Raw genomic sequence first — 24,575 nt, 5'->3', positions numbered from 1 at the left:
CCGCGGCGCCATGGTAGTGGCCGGGGGGTGGGGGTAGAAGAAGGGGGGCTTCGCCCCTCGGCCGTGGGGGTGAGGGGGGTGTGGGGGGCTTCCAGAGCCTAAATGGGGCTCACAGGAAAGGTAGAGGCTTCTCGGTGGGGTTCGTTGCGTTAGGGTTGGAGGGGGGGGGTGTTTATGGCGCAGGGGGGCGGTTTGGATTGGGGGTAAGGAAGAAGTTGGAAGCTCTTCCCTCAGGGGGTGGGGAGGCGCAGACACAGGCTGCACGGAGAAGCTGTGGGTGCCCCATCCCTGGAGGTGCTCAAGGCCAGGCTGGATGGGGCTTTGGGCAACCTGGTCTGGTGGGAGGTGTCCCTGCCCATGGCAGGGGGTTGGAGCTGGGAGATCTTTGAGGTCCCTTCCAACACAAACCAGTCTGTGATTTCTATAACTCACTTGCCTTCAACGGAGATCTCCTTAGCTGTGTGGTCTTTATGGGTCGTGACAAATTAAATGTGTCATTTGCATCTTTTTTGTGTTCATATTCCTTACCTGTATGTGAAAGACAATAGCAGAAATTGTGAAATCTTGAAGTAAAAGCATTTTTCCCTTTGAGGGGGGGGGAGAGAGGGGAGATTTATATTTAATAAAATAAAAAAAATATTAAATAATTAAAAATTGTTTATTTTCCTTCACCAACTAAACATTTGTTAAGAAGGTCTTAAATCTTTAAGGAAGAAATTGGTGTATTTACCAAGTTAAAAAAAAAAAAAAAAAGTTTACCTAGTTGTGTACTGCCTGTTTTACCTAGTTGTGTGTTGCCTGCATACGAGGCAAGAAGGAATAACAACATGCCAATGCTTGAATAACAAGAAAGAATATAACATGGCAGGAATAACAATGCAAAGACACAGCACAGCTGATGAAACAGCAGGAGAACCCCCCATTTCTGAGGTATGAAGTACAAACAGAAACCTTATCTTACCATACAGAAAAAGGGGAAACTGGATGATACAAGGAAAGATGTATGCAAAAAAGAATGACACTCTGATGAATGTAATTTAGAGTTAAAATTAATAGCAGGGTATTAAGGACCACAGATGAATTTAGTTGCTGGTACAGAGAGAGACCTATAGTATCTCCTCAAAACATACACATTTTGTAACTGTAAAAGCAGGTGGGAAAGTTTTGAAGGTCAACAATGTTAAAATCTTTGTAATCATTTAAACTTTTTTTGCTACGTATGTAGAGATAGTTATTTCATATCATATTTTCACATTGATGAATTGTATTACTGAGTAGAGGTCCAGGGTGAAATGGGGATCGGACTTTTGGGGGATGAAACGTCAACACCCTTTAAAGTTTCCCAAGGTTATTTTTTGTTTGTTTTGTTTTTCTTCAACTTCAAGCCCTCTCATCTCTGCTGCTTTGGCTTTTTGCCGTAAATAAGATCTATTAAAGCTTTATTTCTGTTTGTCTCCTTGCCAATTTCTGGTCTAAGAGAAAAAAAAAAGTCACATCTCAAGACTGCTTAACTTCTTTATTAGCTTTCTGTGGGGGGACTTTGCTGGAGGCATTTCAGAAGTCTTAATAAATTATGTGAGCTAGTTCTCTTTCATGTTATGGAGACATTCCAAGACTGTTAAGAAGATAATGATTTTCCTTTGCAACAACTGTACTCGTTAGACCTTATCAGATCACAGTGATCCAGATTTCTTAGTGTTCTGTTTTTAATTATTGATGCAACAAATTTGCCAGGAAGGCTTAGTAGAGGTATTGCTACTTTTCAGTTCTGTAGAATACTGTCAGTGTTCAGGGAGAGATTATGATTATTTAATTTTTTTCTTATTCACTCTGCTATGGCATTCTTGAACTTTGGAAATGCTATTTGAGTATTTCACTCTTTCAAAATTATTTTTTTCAGCATATTTTTCTGTGATCCCTCACTTTTATTCTGAAGAAGAACAAAAGGTTGAATTTTTGCATCATTAAGATGATGGAGACACTTATTTCTTCTTTGTGTGTTTATTAATGCTTCTTTTTAATCTTCACCTATTTGGTGGCCTTAGTGATCCACTTAAATACTTTTAAAAATGTCCTGCCTCTTAAAAAAAAATCCCTTTGAGTGCCAATTTGGCCTTTCTGTTTTTTTCTCTTACTTGCTATTGTCACTTAATGTCTCTCTCTCTAGACTTAATTGGGATCACATTTTTAAATATGTATGTGTTTCTATTTAACCCAACCATCTCTCAAACTTTATAACTTAACCCTTGATGCTTGTCTGCTGGCCATCCATGCTCTCTTTATTTAGTTGCCTGCATATCTTTCAGGTTCTTTTGTTGTTTGTTTTTTTCTAGCAACCCCCAGGACACTTGAATTCCAAATCTTTTTGTTTAACATCTGAAAAGTGTCCTAAGGAGAAATGGATTAGGACACTTACTGTAAGACAGAGCAGAAGTAACTATCCTTAAGAGCTTTGTGGACGTATGAAGAAAATTATGGCTTTGAAGATACGCACTTATTCTCCCATTGTATCTTTATTTAAGTTGTCAGGAAAAACAAAAAGAGCAAGAACATGCAGATGATCCAAAGCAGTTTTCAAAATTCAGGTCTTTGTGATTCAATTAAAATGTTTTTAGTGTCCTATTTCAAAACTTTGCTGCAATATTAAAGCTAATTGATGTTACTAAATGATTAGGTCCTGTCTAGAAATACTGGGGAGTTAACTAAAAACTTCTGTACTCAAAGGGATTGCTCTGGTTCGTGTTTGACCTAACATAGGTATGATTCAGTCATGTGTTAGTAACGATTGTTGATCTGCATAGTAACCACTAGATTTGCTTGTTAATAGACTGAAGAATCAACTGCATCAAGTGCTGTAGATGCCAGGGAGGAACTCTTGAATGAATGTGAGAGTATCTGGAGTCAGATGGAAGAGGTATGTAAATCATGAATATTGGATCATATTTGTTGTTAACTGTACTGAGCATTTTTGTTATTTCCTCTTCCTTCATTGTATGCTTACTGCACCCCTTCCAAAGAAACAACAACAACAAAAGGAAGAAGACCTTCAAAAAGGCCAAAGGTAGATGTGCTGGCAGGAACGAAGACTGCTTTGTGGTGTCAATATTTGTTTACAGTGTGCTGATTTAGTTAAATGTTTAGCGGGAGTTAAATACTTAATAGAATGGGAGTACGTATTAAAACTAGGGAAAACAGAAAAAATAGTTCTATTCTGGTAGTATCGTTACACTGAGACACTTCTGAGCCTCTTTCTCCTCCCAATGTGTCTTTCGTTTAAGACCCTCAGTACTTGTGAACCGTAACTGACTCCCACCTTGCATGAGGCTTCTGTTAGCATACACTCATGCAAACTGACTGTTACATCCTTAATCATAAAATTTATCTCTCTTGACAGACAATCCAATATGCTAATGATACCACTTTAAAGCAAGTTGTTTTTATTTGCATTTTTTTTTACTTAGGCCAATCCCAGCAAAGATAAACTTGTAACAGTTGTGAGCAAACGTTATGTGTTCTATAAGATTCTGCTGAGTTTACTGAAAACTCATGTTCAAAGTTATATTTTGAGTGTCTTAATTGCTTCATTTGAGTTTTAGATAGTTTTTATGTACCACTTATTTGCTTGTGTTTTTACGTTATAATTTCAAGGCATTAAAGTATCAGAAACTGATGTAAGAATACTTCTCATCTTAAAGTATAACTAAGTACATACAAACCATGATGCATAAATTGCACAGAATTAGATTTTAAAAGGATAATGTGATTTTATTTGCTTCTATGTATAAACCTAACATTTTTCATGTTATTAAGAATTTAGAACAATGCATATGTTAATACTGAACAAGTGGCAGGGAATCCTGTACTAGGATGGTTTCTGAAATACTGTCGTAAGTTATCAACAGAAGTTTTGCTTGGTACCGTTTCAGAGGTTGTGAACTTTCTTTGAGAGTTTCAAATTAGAGGAGAAAACGAAATGTTTATTTTTAATTTCATTTGATAATGTGTGTTATATGCAAGGGATGTTGCATGTGTTGGATGGAAGTGTTAAGCACCCAAGGTGCTTAAAGAGCTGGCTGACATCATCGCGGGACCTCTCTCAATTATTTTTCAATGATCTTGGGAATCTGGAGAGGTCCCAGTAGACTAGAAGCTGGCAAATGTCCCAATTTTCAAGAAGGGTAAGAAAGAAGACCCTAGCAATTACAGGCCTGTCAGTCTCATGTCAGTGCCTGGTAAAATTATGGAGAAGTTGATTCTTGAAGTTATTGAGGCGCACCTGGGGGACAATGCAGTCATTGGTCCCAGGCAACATAGGTTCATGAGGGGTAGGTCCCACCTAACAAATTTGATTTCCTTTTATGATAAGATCACCCATCTAGCTGACCAAGGGAAACCAGCTGATGTGATCTTTTTGGACTTCAGCAAGGCTTTTGACACAGTTTCCCATAGGACCCTACTGGTCAAAGTGTCCAGCATACAGCTTAACAAAAACATCACACGATGGGTGAGCAATTGGCTGACAGGCAGGGCTCAAAGGGTTGTGGTTAATGGGGCTGCATCTGGCTGGCAGATGGTCACTAGTGGGGTCCCTCAAGGCTCCATTTTAGGGCCAGTCCTCTTCAATGTCTTTATAAGTGATTTGGATGTAGGACTGTTCAGCCTGGAGAAGAGGAGGCTGAGGGGGGACCTCATCGTGGTCTACAACTTCCTCACGAGGGGCAGGTGACCTATTCTCTGTAATCACCAGTGATAGGACCCATGGGAATGGTGTTAAGCTGAGGCAGGGGAAGTTCAGGCTGGTCATCAGGAAGAGGTTCTTCACCAAGAGGGTGGTTGCACGCTGGAGCAGGGTCCCCAGGGACGTAGTCACTGCGCCAAGCCTGTCTGAATTTAAGAAGCGATTGGACTGTGCACTTCACACAGATTTCAAAGAACCACTTAGTAATTCTGCTTAGTAGAGTGCATCCTGCGCTGTCCTGGAGCAGAATGAATTGCTGACAGTTACAAAACAAGAAAGAGTTTATTTAGCAGGTGACTTATGCTATAGCCTTGGATAGCTGTGGTGACCGGAACTTCAGTCTTGGTATACATCCCACTGCAGTCAATGTGAGCTGATACACTGCACTCCAAAAAGAAACAAAAACAAAACAAACAAACAAACAAGAACACCTAAAGTGTACAGTATATTGCCGTACTAAATGAGTTGAAACAAATGGGTATTATAATGTGATATCTCTATTTGGAAAGCTAGAATAGTAGCACTTGTGCTAATTCCCAATCCAGCCTTGTCCGTGACTATCATTTTTTCCCAGTTTCTCATGCTCTCTATCTGTTCAGTATCTTTCTCCATGCCAACTTTTCGCTTTTAACTTGCCATTTTCCTGAAATCATACATCCTCTTATTGTTAGCTGATGGTTTTCTACTTTTCAATTCAAGTTCTACTTTTCTACTGCAGTATGGTTTCAAAATATTTGCTGTTCTGGGTCAAATTCTAAGGATGTGGCCAAGTAAAAGCTTTTTTTCTTATAGTAAACAGTTTTTGTTGGAATTTCTAAACATCTTATTTCTTTGCTGCAAAAGGCATGAGTGAGTAAACATTTTCTGTCTTTTGTTTGTTTTTTACCCAGTGTCAGAGCAAGATAACACTTAAAAGAGCAGAACCACTGACAGAATCAGATGCCGAAGTAAGACTTTTTTTTTTATTCTTCACAAAATATTTGTTTTTTCTCCAATGAAATGGTGTGCTTCCAAAAAGAAAATGAAGGAAATGAAATTATCTTCACTTATGCCCTGAAGTTGGCAGCTTTACTCTTTTTAACTTTGAGACTTTATTTTAAAGTACATTAGTGTCCAGCAAACACTGAAAAGTTGTATTTATGTATAGCAAAAACGTTACAAGCAGTCCTGTATGTACAACCTGATGTATGACTAACATAAGGAGCAAATCATTGTACATGTATTTTTAAAACTATATCTCTTTAGTTTTACTCTGGAAATTTGTTTTTGGAAACTTTGTGGATATCATTAGAAAACTGATATGCTTGAATTAGAAATTATTAGAGTGATGTTGAGTGCATGAACATGAGCTCCTATATCCTGAAATTTTGAGGAACATGGAAAAAGGCAGTGTTGGCTCACTGTTTAGTTGCTTGTAAATTCTTAATACAAACTTTTAAAATGGAATTTTTTTGTGGACCCTAAATTTGGAAATATACTGGATGGTGAGTGAAATATTTATATAATACATTTTATAAATCTTTATCTTACAGGACTTTGGTAAGTATATTCAGATAGTTCATTCAATATATTTGAATGATTAACAGAAACGGGTTATTTTTTTCAGAGATGTATTTGTAGAACACATTTAGATATTGAATTACTAATGTATATCTCTTGCTACTAATAAACTGTTCTAAACTGTTATTTAATCAGCATAAATAATAAGTAAAGATGAATATTTACATCCATACAATACAATCTTTCTTCTTACAGGACTAGATAAAATCCTAACAGCAGAAATAATTCTTGTATAATTTTCATTGGATGTAGGCACAGAGTTATGCTTCTTTCCAGCTTTACTGTAGTGCACCTTGTATACTTGTAATTGTGCCTTGTAAAAGCCTTGTAATTAATACTCAAACTTTGAAGATGTGCTTTTCTTAAAAACCCTTATAGTAAGACAATGATTAAATGGAGTTGCTAGGATGTATTGTACTTCATGACAGAAAATGGGGAGGAGAGGAAAAGGTTATGTTGGACCCTCTGTCAGCAATTTTGTTATGATCTTATTAAATCCCTAATATAGGCACTTCTATTTTCATTGCGGCTGGCAAAGAAGCTGTGGGTTTTTTCTTGCTCTTGACCTTGTCACTGATGTTCACTTCTTAATCACCTCAAGATCATAATCTTGCAATGTACTCCATGTGGTTTTATTCTATAAGCTTGAGGATGAGTCTATTCTACAATGTCATGGTTTCCTTACTGAGCAGTGTATTTTGCTGGGAATATACATGTACATAGCATGTGAGAGAGGCACCTGATATGAATACTGGCTTTATCTCTTTGTCTGTTGAAGAGTGCTTGATTTACAGCTGCTGAAAGGTAGTGTTAAGTTATTTGTATATCTGATGTCCAGTTACTGGAGCAACCAGAACACTTTGTACATCCTTTTTATGAAGTTTAAAAGATGAAAGAGCAGAGTGATGATGTTGTCAAGAGTTGTGCTCCAGAATTACAAAAGGGATTGACACCACCTGATGTACAAAATAAAAAACATCTGTATGGTAGTTTATTTCTTTCAGTTTGAGGTTTGTTTTTTTGTTGTTGTTGTTTTGCTTTTCCCCATTCTTCCTAATATTTTAAAAGGTTGTCTTTTAAAGATGTACTTCTCAAAGTTATTTTCAAAGTTATTTTGAGTAGTGAAAAGCAACACTTACGTTCTTGATTCTTGATATATTTATTATGAGATCTTGCCTGATGATTCTTAGCACTTTTTTTTTCTCCTTCGGTCAAGAAAAAGCTAAATGCAACCTGCAGTGCCTTTTACTGAATGCATTGAATGCTCGACTACTTGTTGCATTTCAATGAAAGGTTAATTTCCTATCAGACATTGTATGATACATACATATGATAACACATATTACATATAGGTGTATTTGAAGAAAAATAATAGGTGCAGTCCCCAACTTCAGGAAATGGAATAGTAACACATATATTCTTTCTCTAAAGCATAGTAAACTAAATGCATTTAATTTAAACTAAGTACATTTTTTATGGAATCTGTGGCTGTTTATTTTTTGTGGTTGTTTTGTTTTTCAAAAACTTCCTTGAACCAATGTGTAGTCTTATTGCTGCTATATTTTCAATGGTTACAGTGAGCTAGAGCAGTAGTCCAAAACATTTTTTCTTGAGTCCGCAAATGGAGTTTTGATAGGAGATGTATTTGACTACTGTTTGTCTGTGGGTTTTTTTTGTTTGTTTGTTTTGTTTTGTTTTGTTTTGTTTTAAGACATTCTTTTATTTAGTCATCACACCTATCAGTGTCAGTCTACTTAACCTTACATGTGTATCAACCATGCATCTAAGATGTAATGAGGGTGTGAAATACTGTGGCTTCCAGTGGCTCATCTTCAGTCGTGGTAACTGTCAGATATCAAAGAGAAAGTTAAGGGGAAAAATACCAATTCAGGGTACTTCTGATTTCCATCTTTTGAAATAAGAATGAAAACATTTCTTGATCACTGGAACTGGCTTTTTTAATCCTCTTGAAGGTATAAATGGTATATTCCAATAGGTGCTCTTTTGTTGTGTGTGGTTTTTTTTTTTCTGTATAAACCTAATAAATTAATTTTTATCCCAGTCTATCTTATTTTACTCTGGAACAATTCAACACACTTAAAGAGATCCTTAATTTCTTGTTATACAGATTTCCTTGTTAACGATGCGAATGAAAGCTTTAACAGTGGAGTTTAGTCAATGGCAAATAAGAAGTCCTGAATGTAAGTAACTGCTTACATGTAAGGCTGACTCACATTAACTTTTGCAAGGTCTTTTATCTAAGCATCTTAGGCCATGTATGTTTTTCTCATTGTATTTTAAGTCATGTATGTCTTGTTGTATTACCATGCTAAACTAGTTAAAATACAACATTTCCCACCATAGCATGTATGTTTAATGTATATTATTATGCCATATTGTTTTATCGTTTTGGTTCCTCTCAAAGCAAGGTCTACTGCAACTTATGATTCTGGACAAGAATGCATAGTTCCTGCCACTGTCGGTTAAATGGGAAATAATTGTTAGCATATTTCCTAAAATGTCTTGCACCAGATCACAAAAGTTCATTATCCTGTCATCCTTTGTTTTTTTTTTTCTTTCTGTGATTGTTTCACAGAAACCAATCATGGTTTGGGTTGGGAGGGATCACCAAGTTCCAACACCCTGCAGGGACACCTCCCTCCAGGCCAGGTTGCCCAAAACCCTGTGAAACCTGGCCTTCCAGAGATGGCACATCCACAGCTTCTCTGGGCAACCTGTGCCAGTGCCTCACCACCCTCTGAGTAAAGAACTTCTTCCATGTATCTAATTGAAATCTGTTTTCTTTTAAAGCCATTCCCCCTTGTCCTGTCACTACATTCCCTGACAAAGAGTCCCTCTTCTGCCTTCCTGTAGGCCCCCTTTAGGTACTGGAAGGTTGCTATAAGGTCTCCCCCAAGGCTTTTCTCCTCCAGTCTGAACAACCCCAACTCCCTCAGCCTGTTTTCATGGAGAGGTGCTCCAGCCCCTTAATAATGCTCATTCCCCCCCCGTTGGGGAGAGTCCTGAGGGACTCTACTCATCACGGGTCTACACCTGGACATTGAGCCATTGACTGCAACTCTTTGAATGTGACCACCAAGCAAATTCCTTACCCACAGAGTGGTCATACAATCTAACTCATCTCTCTCCAATTTAGAGGCAAGGATATTGTCCAGGGCAGTGTCAAATGCTTTGCACAAGTTCAGGTAGATGACACCTGTCACCTTTCATATTTCTCCCTCATTTCTTTAATCTGTACTTCCTTTTTAGGACAGAACTACTTTAGTAAATGACTAGTTCTGTCTTCTTGCTGTCATAAAAGAGGCTGGTATATTTTTAATCTTTGCAAGTGTGGCTAAATACCTAACTGTAATTTATCCAGACATATTTTTATCTGTACTTCCTTGTTTTTTTGTTTTGTTTTGTTTTTTCAATTAATTTTGTACAGAAGTGTGCTTTATTATAATTTACTAGCTGAAACCTTGAAGTGAACTTCTAATGGTAAACACACTACTCTGTTTTAAAATACCTGAAATGTATTTTCAGGTATTTATACCTGACCCCTTTAGATCCAAGCTAGATAAAGAAGTAGAAACCCTTTTAATTTATTGCTACAACACAGGAATCAAGCTGACTTAGTGATCCTAAGAAGCACAAACCACTGAGACAAGTGGTAGGTCTCACAGTTGTTCAGCATATCTGTCAGAACAAACAGATTTCTCAGTTCTTCCAAATGCCTTCTGTATGTAAGCATCAGTGCTAAGTGACTCGGCTCTGTTTTAAGGCTGATGTGACCAGAGACTGTGAAAGTAACCATTCAGTATCTAACTGATTGAAGTAATCTGCTCTTTCAGATGTCCCATTTAGAGACTCATAAGACAGTTTACGCTGCACTATCACTAGTATTTGTTAGCATCCACATGTCAAGGACCTGTTAGCTCCTTTCAGCATAGTAACACCTGTTCATTTAACTTTAAAAGCATACGTTGGCTCAACTCTTTTGAATATTAAAATGCCAGACGAGTCTTGGTCTTCCTAACATTCCTAGCGTTTTGGAAACACAATGTAGACAGCAAATGGTGATTTTCAATACTCTGGTCACACTGGAATGTGTTTTTAGGTGAACATTAAAGTCACTTCTCTAGCTTCTTTTCAAAGTTCAGGTAACTGCTGCATAGCATATGAACAAGTAATAGGAGCTAGAAAAAATACAAATGGTTTTCTTTTCTTATAAATAGATGCTGTTTTTCTGTTGGAATAAATTTATAGTTCATGTGCTTTGCAAGCCTGTAAGAGTAGTCAGCCTCAAATGTTTCTTAGAGTAGAGGTATGTAGACCAAAAGTATGACATTGAATAAATTTAGGAAATACTGGTTCTTGGCTGCTGTTCATGAATAAGCTGCTGGCTGAAAGGAAATGAACTGAAAACACTTTCATTTTTATCTGGATAAAATACCTGGAGATGTTAGGTTTCTTTACTAAAACATGCAATTATTTTAAACTTCAGGCTATTTGTTTAAAAATATTCTTGGGGCTTGACCTGTTTTTATTGGCTGGCTGAGTTGCTTCACTCAACCATTCATACTTGTTCCCAGGTGATAAGATTTATTATTAGAAATCTTAGTTTTATACTGGAGAGATTATCTATGCATATTATAGTACAAATAATATCATTCTGCAGACCAAGCTTCGCCTTTTTGGCTACTTTTTTAAGAGGAGGAAAAAAGAAGCTGCTGCTAAGAATTTAAATAGGGTTACAGTGGGTGTATGAAAATGGAGGGTCTACTGTGCTTAAATTTTTCATGTTCTTCATGGCTTCTTTCTACCTTGTTCTGATTTATCTACTACAGGCAGCTCAGCACCACACATCTGCTTGCTCACGTCCCTGGGTGGGATAGGAGAGAGAACTAGAAAGGTAAAAGTGTGGGAACTCATGGGTTGAGACAGATGGCATGCTAGGTAAAGCAAAAGCCTTATGCAGAAGCAAAGCAGAACAGGGAATTCATTCACTACTGCCTATCAGCAGGCAGGTGTTCAGTCACTTCAAGAGAAGTAGGGCTCATTAGACAAAGGTTTCTTGGGAAGACAAACTCCATTATTCTGAGCATCCCTCCTTCTTTCTTTTTCCCAGTTTTTATTCTGGAGCATGTTGTGTGATGTAGAGCATCTCTTTGGCCATCCTGGGCCAGCTGTCCTGGCTATGTCCCCTCCCAGCTCTTGGGGCACCCCCAACCTCCTCGCTGGCAGGGCAGCATGAGGAGCTGAAACGTCCTGGGCTTTGTGCAAGCGTGGCTCTGCAGCAACAGAAAACATCAGTGTGTTATCAGCACTTTTCAGGACAAATCCAAAACATAGCATTATATGAGCTGCTACAGAGAAAATTAACTCTATCCCAGCCGACACCATGACATAGCTATTGTTTGTTTTGAAGGAGGAATTACTTGATTGAAAACACTGAATTAATCTAAATAGGAGTAACAGAAATTGCTAATTGCTGATGTGGCATGAATGTCAGGCTGACTTGTTACTTTGGATTTTTTTTCGGTAATGGTTAGCTTATTTCTTGTAAATGAGGGCCTGTCACAGTATTTCAATTTAAGCCTTATTTTCAGAGGTTATAACTTGGCAATTTTACATTTCTTTGGGCACAGTATTGGCAAATACATGCTCACTATACAGGGGGGTGAAGGGGAAGTGTTGAATAGGTTTCTTCAAATACGACAATGAAAGGAACTCTAATGTGGGTATAACTCAACATGGAATGTTACCATCTGCACATAGGATATTCATGTCATTAAAAAAAATATTGGTCTAATAAACAGCACAGATGACTGCCTCCTACAGTTCTTAAACATGAGCTCAATATGGGAGTGCTATACTCATATTTTGAGATTTAGAGACAATAATTTTCAAAGGAAAAATTTTATTCTGAGATGTAATTTGTCTGTATTTTGAGCTCACTGGTTTGGATGATTTCTTTTTCATCACTGAACAAATGCTGCTTAAGATTACTAATACAAGGATTCTCAAAATTTGTGGAGAATGTAAAACTACTATAAAATTATCAAAAACGTACTTTTAGAAATTAATGGAATCCACTGTATTGTATTTAGGAAAAATGCTTTTATGAGAGGTTAAATCTTTTTCATTTTTGTTACAGGATATTTTTTTTATTGAAGTAGAATCATAGAATGACTTGGATTAGAAGGACCCTTAAGAACCACCCAGTTCCAACCCCCTGCTATGGGCAGGGACACCTCCCACCAGCCCAGGCTGCCCAAAGCCCCATCCAACCTGGCTTTGAACCCTTCAAGGGATGGGACGTCCACAGCTTCTCTGGGCAACCTGTGCCAGTGCCTCACCACCCTCTGAGTGAAGAGCTTATTCCTTACATCTAATTTAAACCTACCCTCTCTTAGTTTAAAGCCATTACCCCTTGTCCTGTCACTCCTCTCCTTGGCAGAGTCCAGTACCAGCTTTCCAGTAGGCCCCATTGAAACTGAAAGGCCTTGCCAGAACCTTCACTTTTCCAGGCTCAACAACCCCAACTCCCTCAACCTGTTTTCATAGGAGAGGTGCCCCAGCCCCTTGTTCATCCTTTGGGACCCCCCTCAGGACTTGTTTGAATATGTCCATGGCCTTCTTGTGCTGGGGGCCTCAGAGCTGAATGCAGGACTGCAGGTGTGTCTCATGAGAGCAGTTTTAAAATACCTGAATTCCTTGACCCCTTTTAGCTAGATAGAGAAAAGAGGTAAAAAACATTTTAGTTTTTCATTACAATACAGTGAATCCAGTTCACTTAGTGATCCTAAGAAAACACAGTTGGACATCCTGCTGCAGCTGACACTGCTTTGAGTTACAGGGTTGGGCTACAAAATCGCCGGAGGTCCCTTCCAACTTTAGCTAGTCTGTGACCCTGTGAAACTGTCGTTCTCTGCATAACTTAGATTTGATATTTGCAAATTGTAGGGATACAGACTGCAGAAAATGTGGCCAAACGTTCAGATGAAGTAAGTTTTTATAATGTCATAAAATGAGTTGGGTATGCAATGTAAAAACTAGTGTATGTCAGCTCTCAAAGTAAAATAAAGATAATACTGATCATTCTCACAGTTCCTTAATTATTTGATGAACATGTATTACAATGAATTTGAAGAAAGAAGGAATTTGATTCCACAGATTGATAATGTTGATGGAATCTTTTCCATCGAAAAATTAGGCTTGTTTATCTTGAAGTATGTACTTCACATCTCACTGTTGTGTACCTGTGCTCATTCATGTATAAAAAAGTAATGCAAAAGTGTTAACATGGCACTTTTTTTTTCCTTCCAAAGTGACAGAATATTAGCCCAGCATTTTAAAGGCTACAGTAGTTTCTCTCTAGACAGACTGCTTTTCAGTAAAAACAAACCTATATCACACAGTGCATAAAACTCAATTCATTTTATTTTTCAGTAATTTCAACTAATCCAGAGGTACTGCTAACATTAGGAAAAGAAGAGGTAAGTCTGTTTGTTTGTTAATTGATATCATTTTGTTGAAAAAAAATTAAAAACTACAATTGTTTCCGTGGTGGTCTATTGATAAGCTATTGTGTGTGGTTTTTTAGGCGTTGTGGTTGTTCTGATGTTTGTCTTCTTCTGAATTATAATTACTAAAATTTCCTAGTTGCAGTGAATGACTTTTTTAAGCCAAAGTTTTCAATCTATTGCATTTCATACTTGGTATAAACTAGCGTAACATTATATGTTACAAACAATTGTTGGTATTCTTAGATCTGGCATTCAGTGCAAATATGTCTTTGAGTTCTACCAAACTTGAAAGAAAGGGCAAATCAGGAATATGTTAGTGGTAGCATTACACTGTGTTAGTTGGACACTGGAATGCAACAGTAGCTGATAATGTGCATGTTACTATGTTGTTGGTGTTTGTTTTTTTCGAAGTACCTTTTGGTTTCCTTCCTCCTAGCAGCTTTCTTCCCTCTGGAATCACTGACAACAGAAAACCCAACTGCTGTTAAGAGACAGAGTTAATGTGTTGTTTGGTTACAAACTGATTTGACTGTATTGCTCTAGCACGTTTGATCTGATGGTCTGTTTTGTGGCTTGTTTTGTTGAGGGCTGCAGTCATTTTTCAGGTATCGCATACATAGGGCACACTTGCGTCTGTAGAAGAATTTTTGTTTGAGCAGTTTATAAAATAGTTTTCACTGACTGTGAAAGAGGAGGCAAGATACACCCAAATGATAGGTTTTTATTAAAAGGCATAAACTGTTAGAAATATTGCATTTTAGAACATAATGCATTATTGAAAGACCCAGTCTTCCGAGATGCGTGTTCCCTGTAATTGGGAGCACATATAGCTTCTGGCTGCAGTATCTTTGTTTCTTCCTCTTTCCTCTCCCATATAGGTCCTTATCATTGAGGACCATGTAATTCATGTATGCACTTAGTCTTTCTTGCAGCATCTTCATTTTTCAATGCTATACATTTTATATTAGTGCATTTAACATGGATTCATTCTTGCAAACAGCTTCAGTGAGTTAAAAAATGCAGCCCTGCTGCTGTAGGTGTTTTCTCTTCAGTGTTTCTTCAGGTAGGCAGTTCATGTGTATGCTTCATAATCTGCTTCATGAGTTCTGTGAAGAACTCTGTTGTTTTACAGAGCTTCAAAAAGACATCAATGAACATCTGGAATGGAGACATTTTAAATGGCTCTCAACAGATTTAAAAATAATATATTGCTCTATAGTCCGATTTCTTAAGAAATTACAGATAATATGCCCTCTTCACCTAATATATGAAACCAGTTTTACAGATATAACCTTACATAGAACAAATACTAGGGACGTGACTGCCTGCAAACTGTAGGTTTATTTTTACTTTTTTACAGTTGTGGAAAGTAAAGGAAGATCTTGAAAAGGTGCTGTTAACAGTTCAGTTAAGGAATAAAAACTCGAAAGAAGATTTTCGCAGGTAATACAGTAGTTTGGACTTAAGAATGCCTTTTTTTAAATCACAAATTATTCTTCTGATTGTTTAAGGAAAACTGTATGTATCAGTTGTGCCACTTCCTATTTTTCATGTTTCAAAGAGAGGAGCAGTGGCATGACGAACAGAAGAAGATACTAAATGCTCTTAAAGAAACTGAAAAAAAGATGGAAGAGGATATTGAATCACATTGCCAACGAAGGTATTGCTATAATATTGAGTTTTTTGTCTTGAAGAACTTAAATTTCAAGAGAAGCAAGTGAGCAAACAGAAAGTACTACTTGTTTTGTAAAATAGATCAAATAATAGGATTATGATTTTGTAACAATAGAAAATAAGCAATTTTTAATTGAGAAAAATTTTAATTAGTCTGTTGAATTTGACGTTCTATTGGTATGTTTTTATTATTATATTGGATACTAGAGCATTCCATAAACTGAAAGATGAATTCTTCAAAGTAAAGGCATATAAGGAAGAACTCTTGAATGCTTTGGGTGCGTTCCTAGAAGAACACTTTCCCCTTCCGGAGAAAGATGTAAGAGCTAAAAAGAAAAAAATGGTGAGTATTTTTGAGTGTATTTTTGTTTTGTTTTCTTAAGTACTGAATTTGTAACGTTCAATTTTTATTTAATTAGATCTTTTTAAAGTTACTGGCAGAGAGTCTTCTGCTATATTTTAAAAAGTAAATAATTATACTCTTACGGCTGATCCTTTATGTTTAATCAACATTTTTCAGCTTGGTTTATATTATCTAAGGCTGTTCCCAGCTGGATATTTTCTTTTTTAATGCATATAGCCTTTACCCAATAAGATTCATAGTGATGTATTGTGTTTCTTGCCGGACTGCAGTCTGTGCCAGATTTGGAAATGGTAAGGGGTTCACTCCAAATCTTTACTTTTTTTTTTTTTTCTTTTCTTACTGGACTAGGCAAGTGGATTCATATTTTCCTTGGCAAAGCAAATTTTAATTGCCTAACAATGTTTTTGGAACAATAATAAGGACAAGTGTTTATAATTACAGCATAGTTTAGAATGTTAACCATCACTTTCTGTTCAGACAAACTTGGCCAAAAATTATCTTAAACTTTAGGGAAAATAGGCAGTCAGGGAGTATTTTGCATAACAAATTCAAAGTCTGCAGTAAAAATAAACCTTTGACCACTACTATTTGAAAGACTAGTTACAAAATGCTACAGAAAAGGTGGGGGTTGAATTGCATTTCAGACACACTTCAGAACACAGAAATAGATTTCTGAATCTAGTTCCATGTTATTGCAGACAACCACATAATACAATTTCTAGATTATGATTGAGCTTAATTTAAAATTTTGTTGTTGTTGTTAATCCTGTTCCTATTGGAGTTTGGTCTAGTGCCTCAGTACTCTGGTTAGAAACTGTCTCCTAATTTACAGTCTAAATTTATTCATGTCTAACACAGATCCATGTATTCTTATGCCAGTATTGTCCTTAGAATTGTTCTTTTTCTTTTTTGTGTTTACTCCTCCTGATGTATTTATAGACGGCAATCTTATCCCCTCTCTTTCTTTGCTTTGCAAATAGAACTAACATAGTTTTCCTGTTCTCTTCTAAGTTTTTCATTTCCTTGGCTTATCCTAATACCCATTTTCTATATTTGCTTCCTCTAGGATTCATCTTTTGTTGGAATCTGGTAGAAACCAGTATTATAAACAAAATATTACTAGCTCATAATCACCACAAAAACAACAAATTAAACCCTTGTCTTTTTTCTTGCTGTTATTTCTAACTGATGAGCCCTAAGCTTCTATTAAAAAGTATTGGTTTCACTCTGAACTACATACTTAGCACATAGAAATACCAAATCCACCCTTTGAGGCACAATGATTGTCTTTGAAGTCATACACATGTTCCAGTAGTATATTTCAGTTCCTCAGTGCCTTCCAGTATCCTGCTATAACTAAATATTGATCATGCCTGCATTTTGTGAAACCATTAAGAAAATGAATTTCAGGGACTTAATTAACAGTCCTCTTTGAATCAGTTATCTCCTCATTTCAGCCTGATCCGTCATCTCCCTGTTTGCTGGTTCTTATTATAGTTTTTCCAGGACATTTCTTCAAGTGCCAATGACTTTCCCAGATGCATTTTAAGCAGTTGTCCTTTTTTTTTTCTTCACATGGATGTCATTATAATTTATTTTTAAATATATTTTGTATGAGATACATTAGTTCCTTTGCTACCATATATGTGATGTCAGAGAAAAATTCAGGCTGGAAGTGACCTCTGGATTTCTTTCAATCCAACCCCATCATCAAGCTATGGCCAGTTTCAAGGTTGGATTAAGTTGCTCATAGTTATATCCAGTGAATTTTTAAATATGTGAAACAGTGAATTTGTGTGTGTGTTTCAAAATTGTGAGGAAGATTTTATTTTATAATTTCTCAAAACTCAACTCCTTGAATTTTCTCAGCCTTTGTTATACAGATTGTCAGAACTTATTAGTTATACCACCTTTGTCTCTTTTCCATGCAATTTTCCTTATTAAAATGTAAAGTAAAAAGGATCACCCAAGGTCTTTGGGATTAATCTGCCCTTTCCCGCCTCACAGAAGCTCACCTTCTACCTTTTATGATTTTACTTCGAAGTAAAAATTTATGTTGATATATAAAATATAATAAGTCTTATCTTGGCTTAATTTTATTTATACATTTGTTGAGTTCATAAATACAGTTTATTTTCTGATCCATCCTTTGATTTATTTATTTATTTATTTTATTTCTGGTCCTTGTGAATTCATAGCTGCTTTATCTTTAAACTCAGTTGGATCTCCCTGGCTCAGCTGCTGGTCCCCCCTGATCTGCATCTAAGTGATTAACTGTGAAGGCTGGAGAGAGCCATTTTCCCCTGTGTTATTTGCCTGAATGTGTCAGAAATACAAATTGTCTGCATTAGCAATAGAGTGGTGCTACGTGGGTTCAGAAGAACTCACTGATAGCATCTCTCACCAGCTTGGTGCAGCGCTCTTGAAGCACCTAACTCTCAACTCTGCGTATCAGTGGTTTTCTTTCGCATCACGGATGCTTCCTGTGCTCTCAGTAGTTCTCTGTGACTGAACGTGCTTATGGGGCAGACAGCAACGTGAGCTGCTGTGAACCTCTTCTGGTTCCACCCTCCGTTTACCAGACATCAGCACCTGGGACTGGGAGCAGGCAGGAAGACGGAATCAGTTAGCTTTTGTTGCCACAGGCTGACACCTTTGGTATAGATACGGATTGAAGTAAGAATTATCTTGCATTTTAAATCTTAGACATAGGGAGGTATACTAAATTATTTAAGATTAAATGTAACAATTAGAAAGCAATTCTTAATTACTTTAATAATTTATTAAAGTATTCATTAATTAAAACACCTTGATGATAACTTCTTGGTACAGGTACTAAGGAAGTGGACTAGGAAATGTGCCCTCTAAATTTGTTGCTTCTAAACAGAGAGGGTCTCATGGATGAAGTGGCAATTGGTGGCTGTCTTGGACATAGTGATCATGGAGTAGTCAAGTTTAAAATCTTTGGTGATCAAGGGAAAACTGCCACCAAACCTTTAACCCTGGATGTGGGAAGAGCAGACTTCAGGCTGCTCAGGGAATTAGTAATGTCCAACAGGAGACTGCCTTTGAAGACAATGGGGATCCATCACTGCTAGTAAATTTTTAAGTACTGTGATATATGGAGTAATAATTCGTATCAAGAAGATGGTTGATATTAATAAAGAAGGGGGAGATGTGGGAGTGTGGCCATGGGGTTCAACAAGCCCCGTGGTTGGTGATAACATCAGGCTCTTAACAATGAAGCCATCAGAAATGTAAAAGAGTTTAGAGGGAATAAAGAAGGGTGATTCAGGAGACCCCTTGCCATCTCTGGTTGCTTGTTCTCCAGCCGTTAAGGCATGGAAGTTGCTGGGGGTTTGCTGTTAGTGGGCGAAGTTGTTTGACCAACGAAAAGTTGTTGGAAAAGGACTGCTGAGGGGAGAAGGGTATAAGAGGGGAGCCTGTCCTCGAGATGAAAAGGCAACGCGATATAATGAAGTTATGTCATCAATAAAGAAGTAGAAAAAAGGAATGAAAAGGAGCAGGCTAGCAGAATGGAGACCAGGACAGGAACAGGCACATTGATCGCCTCATGAAGATAGGTTCGGCCAAACTCAGCAAACCGCTCAGAGAAGCTCGTACAGAAAGTCGCTGGAAATGGGCGCACCGGAGCTGGGAAGAAGCTCAAGCTGAGAGAAGCGCAGCCGCGCACACAACTGCCCCTTGCTGGTAAGCAGCTGCGCATTATGGGGAATCATACGTCCTTAGGAACAAAGACTGTCCTGGTAACCTTACAGCTTATTCTCCTTATTAACAATCAGATGGTTTATGATCCTGAAATGTGGCAACAAATTGATGTTAAGGTGTGGGACTCTGCAACTAAAAACGGCAAGGTTGCAGTGGGATTGCTCGGCACCTGGCGAGCAGTCTCTGAGGCCTTGAAGAGCCTTGTGGGACCACAGTCAGAAACGTGTGGTGTGCCAGATAGTGAAGGAGCTGCGGGCTTGTTTCCAACTGCTACGCCATGGGCCCCTCTGCTGCTACTGCCATCGAAGGCTTTTGCTGTTACTCCCCCTGGTGACCTGGACGTGCCTTTTGACCCAGGCCCTGTTGGCCTTGAAAAGGAGATGGATATGTTTCCCTTCGATCCGGGAAGAACGGGATACATAAGGCCCGAAGGCTGAGTTGCTTGACAACTTAAAGTGGGACATATTGATCCCATGACTAGCCCTGGGGTTCTCTGGTGTTTGTAATCATGAAAAGGAATGGAAAATGGAGACTGTTACATGATCTGAGAGAAATTAATGAAGTCATGGAAGATATGGGAGCACTTCAACCAGGATTACCAACTCCAACTATGCTCCTCCAGTCGTGGACATTAATAGTAATAGACTCAAAGTATTGTTTGTTACCTTTTCTGACTGCACATATGTGTAGGTGTATGTAAAAGCAATGTTCTGTATATTTAGAAAGTTCCAAAATGATAGAAGTCAGTCAGGTGGGGCAGAAGGCCAGGTTGGCTGAGCAGGGATCTTCTAGAGATGAGGCAGAAAAAGAAAGGACTACAGGACTACAGCCCTGTAGTCCTCCCGTGTCACCAAGGCCAGGTGACACGGGAGGACTACAGGGCTGCTGTTCACCATTGCAGGGACTAAATTGGGAGGAGCTGTTGACTCTGCTGAGGGTAGAATGTCCTTACAGAGAGAGCTTGACACACTAGGGGGGCTGGGCAATCCCCAACCATATGAAGTTTAACAAGAGTAAGTGCCAGATTCTGCACCTGGGATGGGGCTACCCTGGCTGTATGTACAGGTTGTGGGACAAGAAGCTGGAGAGCAGTCCCATGGGATCTGGGAGTCCTGGTTGATGGCAAGTTGAACATGATCCAGCAGTGTGCCCTGGCAGCAAAAGGATCAACTCTGTACCCTGGGGTGCACCAGGCACAGCACTGCTAGCTGGTCGGGGCAGGGGAAAGGATTGTCCTGCTCTGCTCTGTGCTGGTGTGGCCTCACCTTGAGTACTGTGTGCAGTTTTGGGTATATAAGAAAGACATAAAACTGTTTGTGAATGTCTAAAGGAGTGTCTAAAGGAGGGCTACAAAGATGTGAAGGGTCTAGAGGGCAAGATGTATGAGTGACTGAGGCCCCTTGGTTTGCTCAGCCCCGAGCAGAGCAGGCTGAGGGGAGGCCTCATGGCGGCCTGCAGCTCCCTCACAAGGGGAGCGGAGGGGCAGGCGCTGAGCTCTGCTCTCTGGGGACAGCGACAGGACCCGAGGGAACAGCATGGAGCTGGGACAGGGGAGGGTCAGGCTGGGGGTTAGGGAAAGGGTCTGCACCCGGAGGGTGGCCGGGCACTGGGACAGGCTCCGCAGGGCAGTGGGCACAGCACCGAGCCTGATGGAGCTCAAAGAACACTCTCAGACATCTGGTTTGGTTTTTAGGTGGTCTTGTGTGGAGCCAGGAGTTGGACTTGATGATCCTTGTGGGTTCCTTCCAACAGTGAATCTGTGATTCAATGATGCTATGATTAACAATATTAAAGTTTGTGATATTACACTGATAGATTATTGGTTTAAATCCTACCTTGTATTTGTATTATAACTAAACAAATAAGTACATATCTTCAAGTGTTCTGTTCTATGCAATAAGACAGTTGTATTATTTATTTGTCTTAAATTAATTTAAATTAATTAAATCTTTCAGTTATGATATTTCCTGAATATTTAGTTTGGGGGCTTTGTTAATTTGGCTGGTGTGGTTATCTTTGCAGAAAAATTCTGAAGAGCCAGCTACACAACTGATAACACTGCATGAAATTTTAGAGGTGAGATGGTTTTGTTATATTGAGATTCAGTGGATTTTCTACTACTCAGATCTGATCACAATATATTAATAAGATAACAGCATACGACATACAATTAGGATATTTAAAAAGTAGAATGTTTAAGAATGTTACGTTTCTATTTTAATTCCTGTAAAATTAAACCCTCAAATTTTTACCAAAATCTTGGCAGTAGTATTTTCTGTTTGATCTGGAGAATGATTGATTATCCCTTACTTCTTTATTTTATAGTGTTTTTCTTAAAGAACTTTTATGAGCCTTAGTGGCTCATGTGAGGGAACCAAATACTTTGGTTAAGAAAAAAAAATCAAATAGTTCCATTTCATGCTCTGTTTTATACTATGTTAATACAAGTATTTCTGAAATGTAGTACAGTAACAGTTAGAGAACTAAGGAATATATATAGTCTCTTGTATTAACTGGGCTATAGGATTTCATATGAGGAAATTGGTGAGTGATTCATGTATTGATGTATATATATTATTCATGTATAATCTAGTAGACTAAGTATGCTAACACTGATTAGTGTGTATTTTTCATTTTGATGTAACTTACGATCTTGAATTGCAAAGCATAATTCTAAAGGAGCATTAAATACCTTTTCACTAGCATTATTCCTTCTTGTCTTAAATGTAATTTCCTAGTCCTCCTCCATCCTTACTCTGCAAATGCTTGTAAGCATCCACCCTTCCCTAGAATAAGAAAATAAAACAATTTTGGAAGGGTGTTTTCTTTTTTTGTTTGTTTTGTTTTGATTTTTTGAGGGAAAACTTGATGAATAACAACACCCTGGTGTTAAGATGATATGATCTGGTCACTATGACATTGCTGTACTTTAAAGCCCAGACAGCGAATTGGTACTTACATCATCAAAATCATTTTACATGCCTCAAGTATCTCAGTGTGCCTATTAATGCCAAATTAGGCAGACTTTGAAAACAAATCAGAATTTGAAATAGGCACGTTCCTTACAGAAATCAAATTTTAAAGCTCTTTTAATGCTTTAAAATTGTCCTTATTTTTCTGATAATATTAATCTCTTTAAAATATGAACTCATCCAAGTAATATCAGATTTCCATTTGGAAGAACATAATAGTTCCAGCAGTTCAGACTTATTCTTAATTTTAACTGTTTTGGCCCAAACTGTGAATGTCCCTTATCTTTCCTTTATATTTTTTTATTTTTTTTCTCTTGAGCAACTTGGTGCTAGTTTCAAGTGCCTGTTAAATTTCAAAACTGTTTGCTTAGATATAGATAGTAGTTTCTTGAAGAGACAAATTAAAAGTCGTATTTGTATTGTAATTACAGACTTAGGATTTGCTGTTGTGCAGATGTAATAGATTCCCAGAATTACAACCAATGCATGTGTTCCTGCCCATGTCTCCTTAATCCCTATATATGCTTTTTGAATAATAAGTGTACATTTTTTAATAAAGGCTAGGTACATACACATAAATTATTTAGATACATTAATACCTGCTTCATTAAAGTAGCATAAGACACCCCAGCAAGCTGTAATCTCATTTATCATTAAGCTTCAGAATTTTTATTTCAATAAAGACATTTAGGAAAATTGTAAGATGGACATTCTTTTCTTCTAGAGTCTGAAAAATTGGTGGAGAAAGATTATTTGTTGGTAGTCAGTTAGGGTTTTGATATACGTTATTTCCAAACAACTGGCTTTCTCTCTTACTTGATGCTTTTAACCTCGTATTAACAGATACTGGCTAAAGATTAATTATCTAAGGTTCTACTGTCTTAATGTTCATGTTTTTTAGACATTTACAATTACACCATTTAATATCCAATAAAAATTTTAGATAGATGGTGAAAAACTTAGTCTGAATAAAAGAATTCCAATTCTAGTTTTTACATCATGTTCTAAATCTTGTACTTTTGGTCTTCCAGAACCTTATAAACACATTATTTGCCACACCACATGAACCCTATATAACAGTCGACGACTCATTGTGGCCACCTTATGTTGAGCTGCTTCTGCGATGTGGAGTTGCCCTGAGACATCCAGAAGATCCAAACAGGATACGCCTAGAAGCCTTTCACCAATAGTGTGAAGATTTATTTTCTTTAAAACAAAGCAAAGCACCAGCCCTCTTCTCAGGAAGACATACTTATGTTTTATGATTAACGTATGTGTTTATATCAGCAACTTGATCAGTAAAGGGGCTTAGTAATCTGTTTACCTTAAAAGTCATATCTTCTATGTGACTATTCTGTGCTTTTTAACTCTTCTCAATTTCATTTAGTATTTCTTTGCACTCTGTTGAGTCAAGGTCTGAAGTAACTTGACTTCTTTGTGAACAACATGTTGTTTCCTAGAGGCTTTGCAAATAAATATATTGCTTTTAAGATATACACTATGGAAAGTTGACACATCTTTCTGTGCAAAGGGCTGATGATGTTGAGCATTTAACTCTACAACTGCATATTTCCTTAACTGCCTCCTTTTGGGTTATGCTGTGTCTCAAAGATGTGAAACCTAAATAAAAAGGGCAGACCTGTACAGTGGATTCAAATCAACCACGGAGTATCAAACATGTCATTTGAATATGCTGTCTGGCTTTGTGAAAGAAAGGTCTAATCTGCATACAGTTCACTGTAGATTGCATTGCACGTACCGTTTGTTTTTACAAAGTGCACTTTTATTGGGTGCACCTTCAGCAAGTTTGCTGATGACACCAAGCTGAGCAGTGCAGTCAACATGCTGAAGAGAAGGGATGCCATCCAGAGTGCTTGAGAGGTGGGCTTGTGCAGACTGCATGAGGTTCAACGAGGCCACGTGCAAGGTGCTGCAGCTGGGCTGGCGCTATCCCAAGCACCAATACAGGCTGGGTGGAAAATGGATTGAGAGTGACCCTAAGGAGA

At 37.8% G+C, this 24,575-nt stretch overlaps 1 protein-coding gene across 1 annotated transcript; it reads left to right on the top strand.

Moving 5' to 3' along the window:
* The first annotated feature begins 103 nt into the window (after nucleotides 1-103).
* CENPK (centromere protein K) lies at nucleotides 104-24,225 on the top strand. Its single transcript, XM_032205852.1, has 11 exons — nucleotides 104-120; nucleotides 788-930; nucleotides 2,828-2,914; nucleotides 5,629-5,685; nucleotides 8,427-8,499; nucleotides 13,754-13,800; nucleotides 15,191-15,273; nucleotides 15,392-15,490; nucleotides 15,712-15,847; nucleotides 21,620-21,673; nucleotides 23,601-24,225. Exons 2-11 carry the CDS (start codon nucleotides 862-864, stop codon nucleotides 23,757-23,759), a joined length of 864 nt encoding a protein of 287 aa, XP_032061743.1. The 5' UTR covers nucleotides 104-120; nucleotides 788-861; the 3' UTR covers nucleotides 23,760-24,225.
* The last annotated feature ends 350 nt before the right edge of the window (nucleotides 24,226-24,575 follow it).

The sequence above is a fragment of the Aythya fuligula genome, chromosome Z, assembly GCF_009819795.1.
Source record: "Aythya fuligula isolate bAytFul2 chromosome Z, bAytFul2.pri, whole genome shotgun sequence".
Classification (NCBI taxonomy): Eukaryota; Metazoa; Chordata; class Aves; order Anseriformes; family Anatidae; genus Aythya; species Aythya fuligula.
The sequence above is the reverse complement of the archived record's forward strand: the minus strand, read 5'-3'. Positions and strand labels throughout refer to the sequence as shown.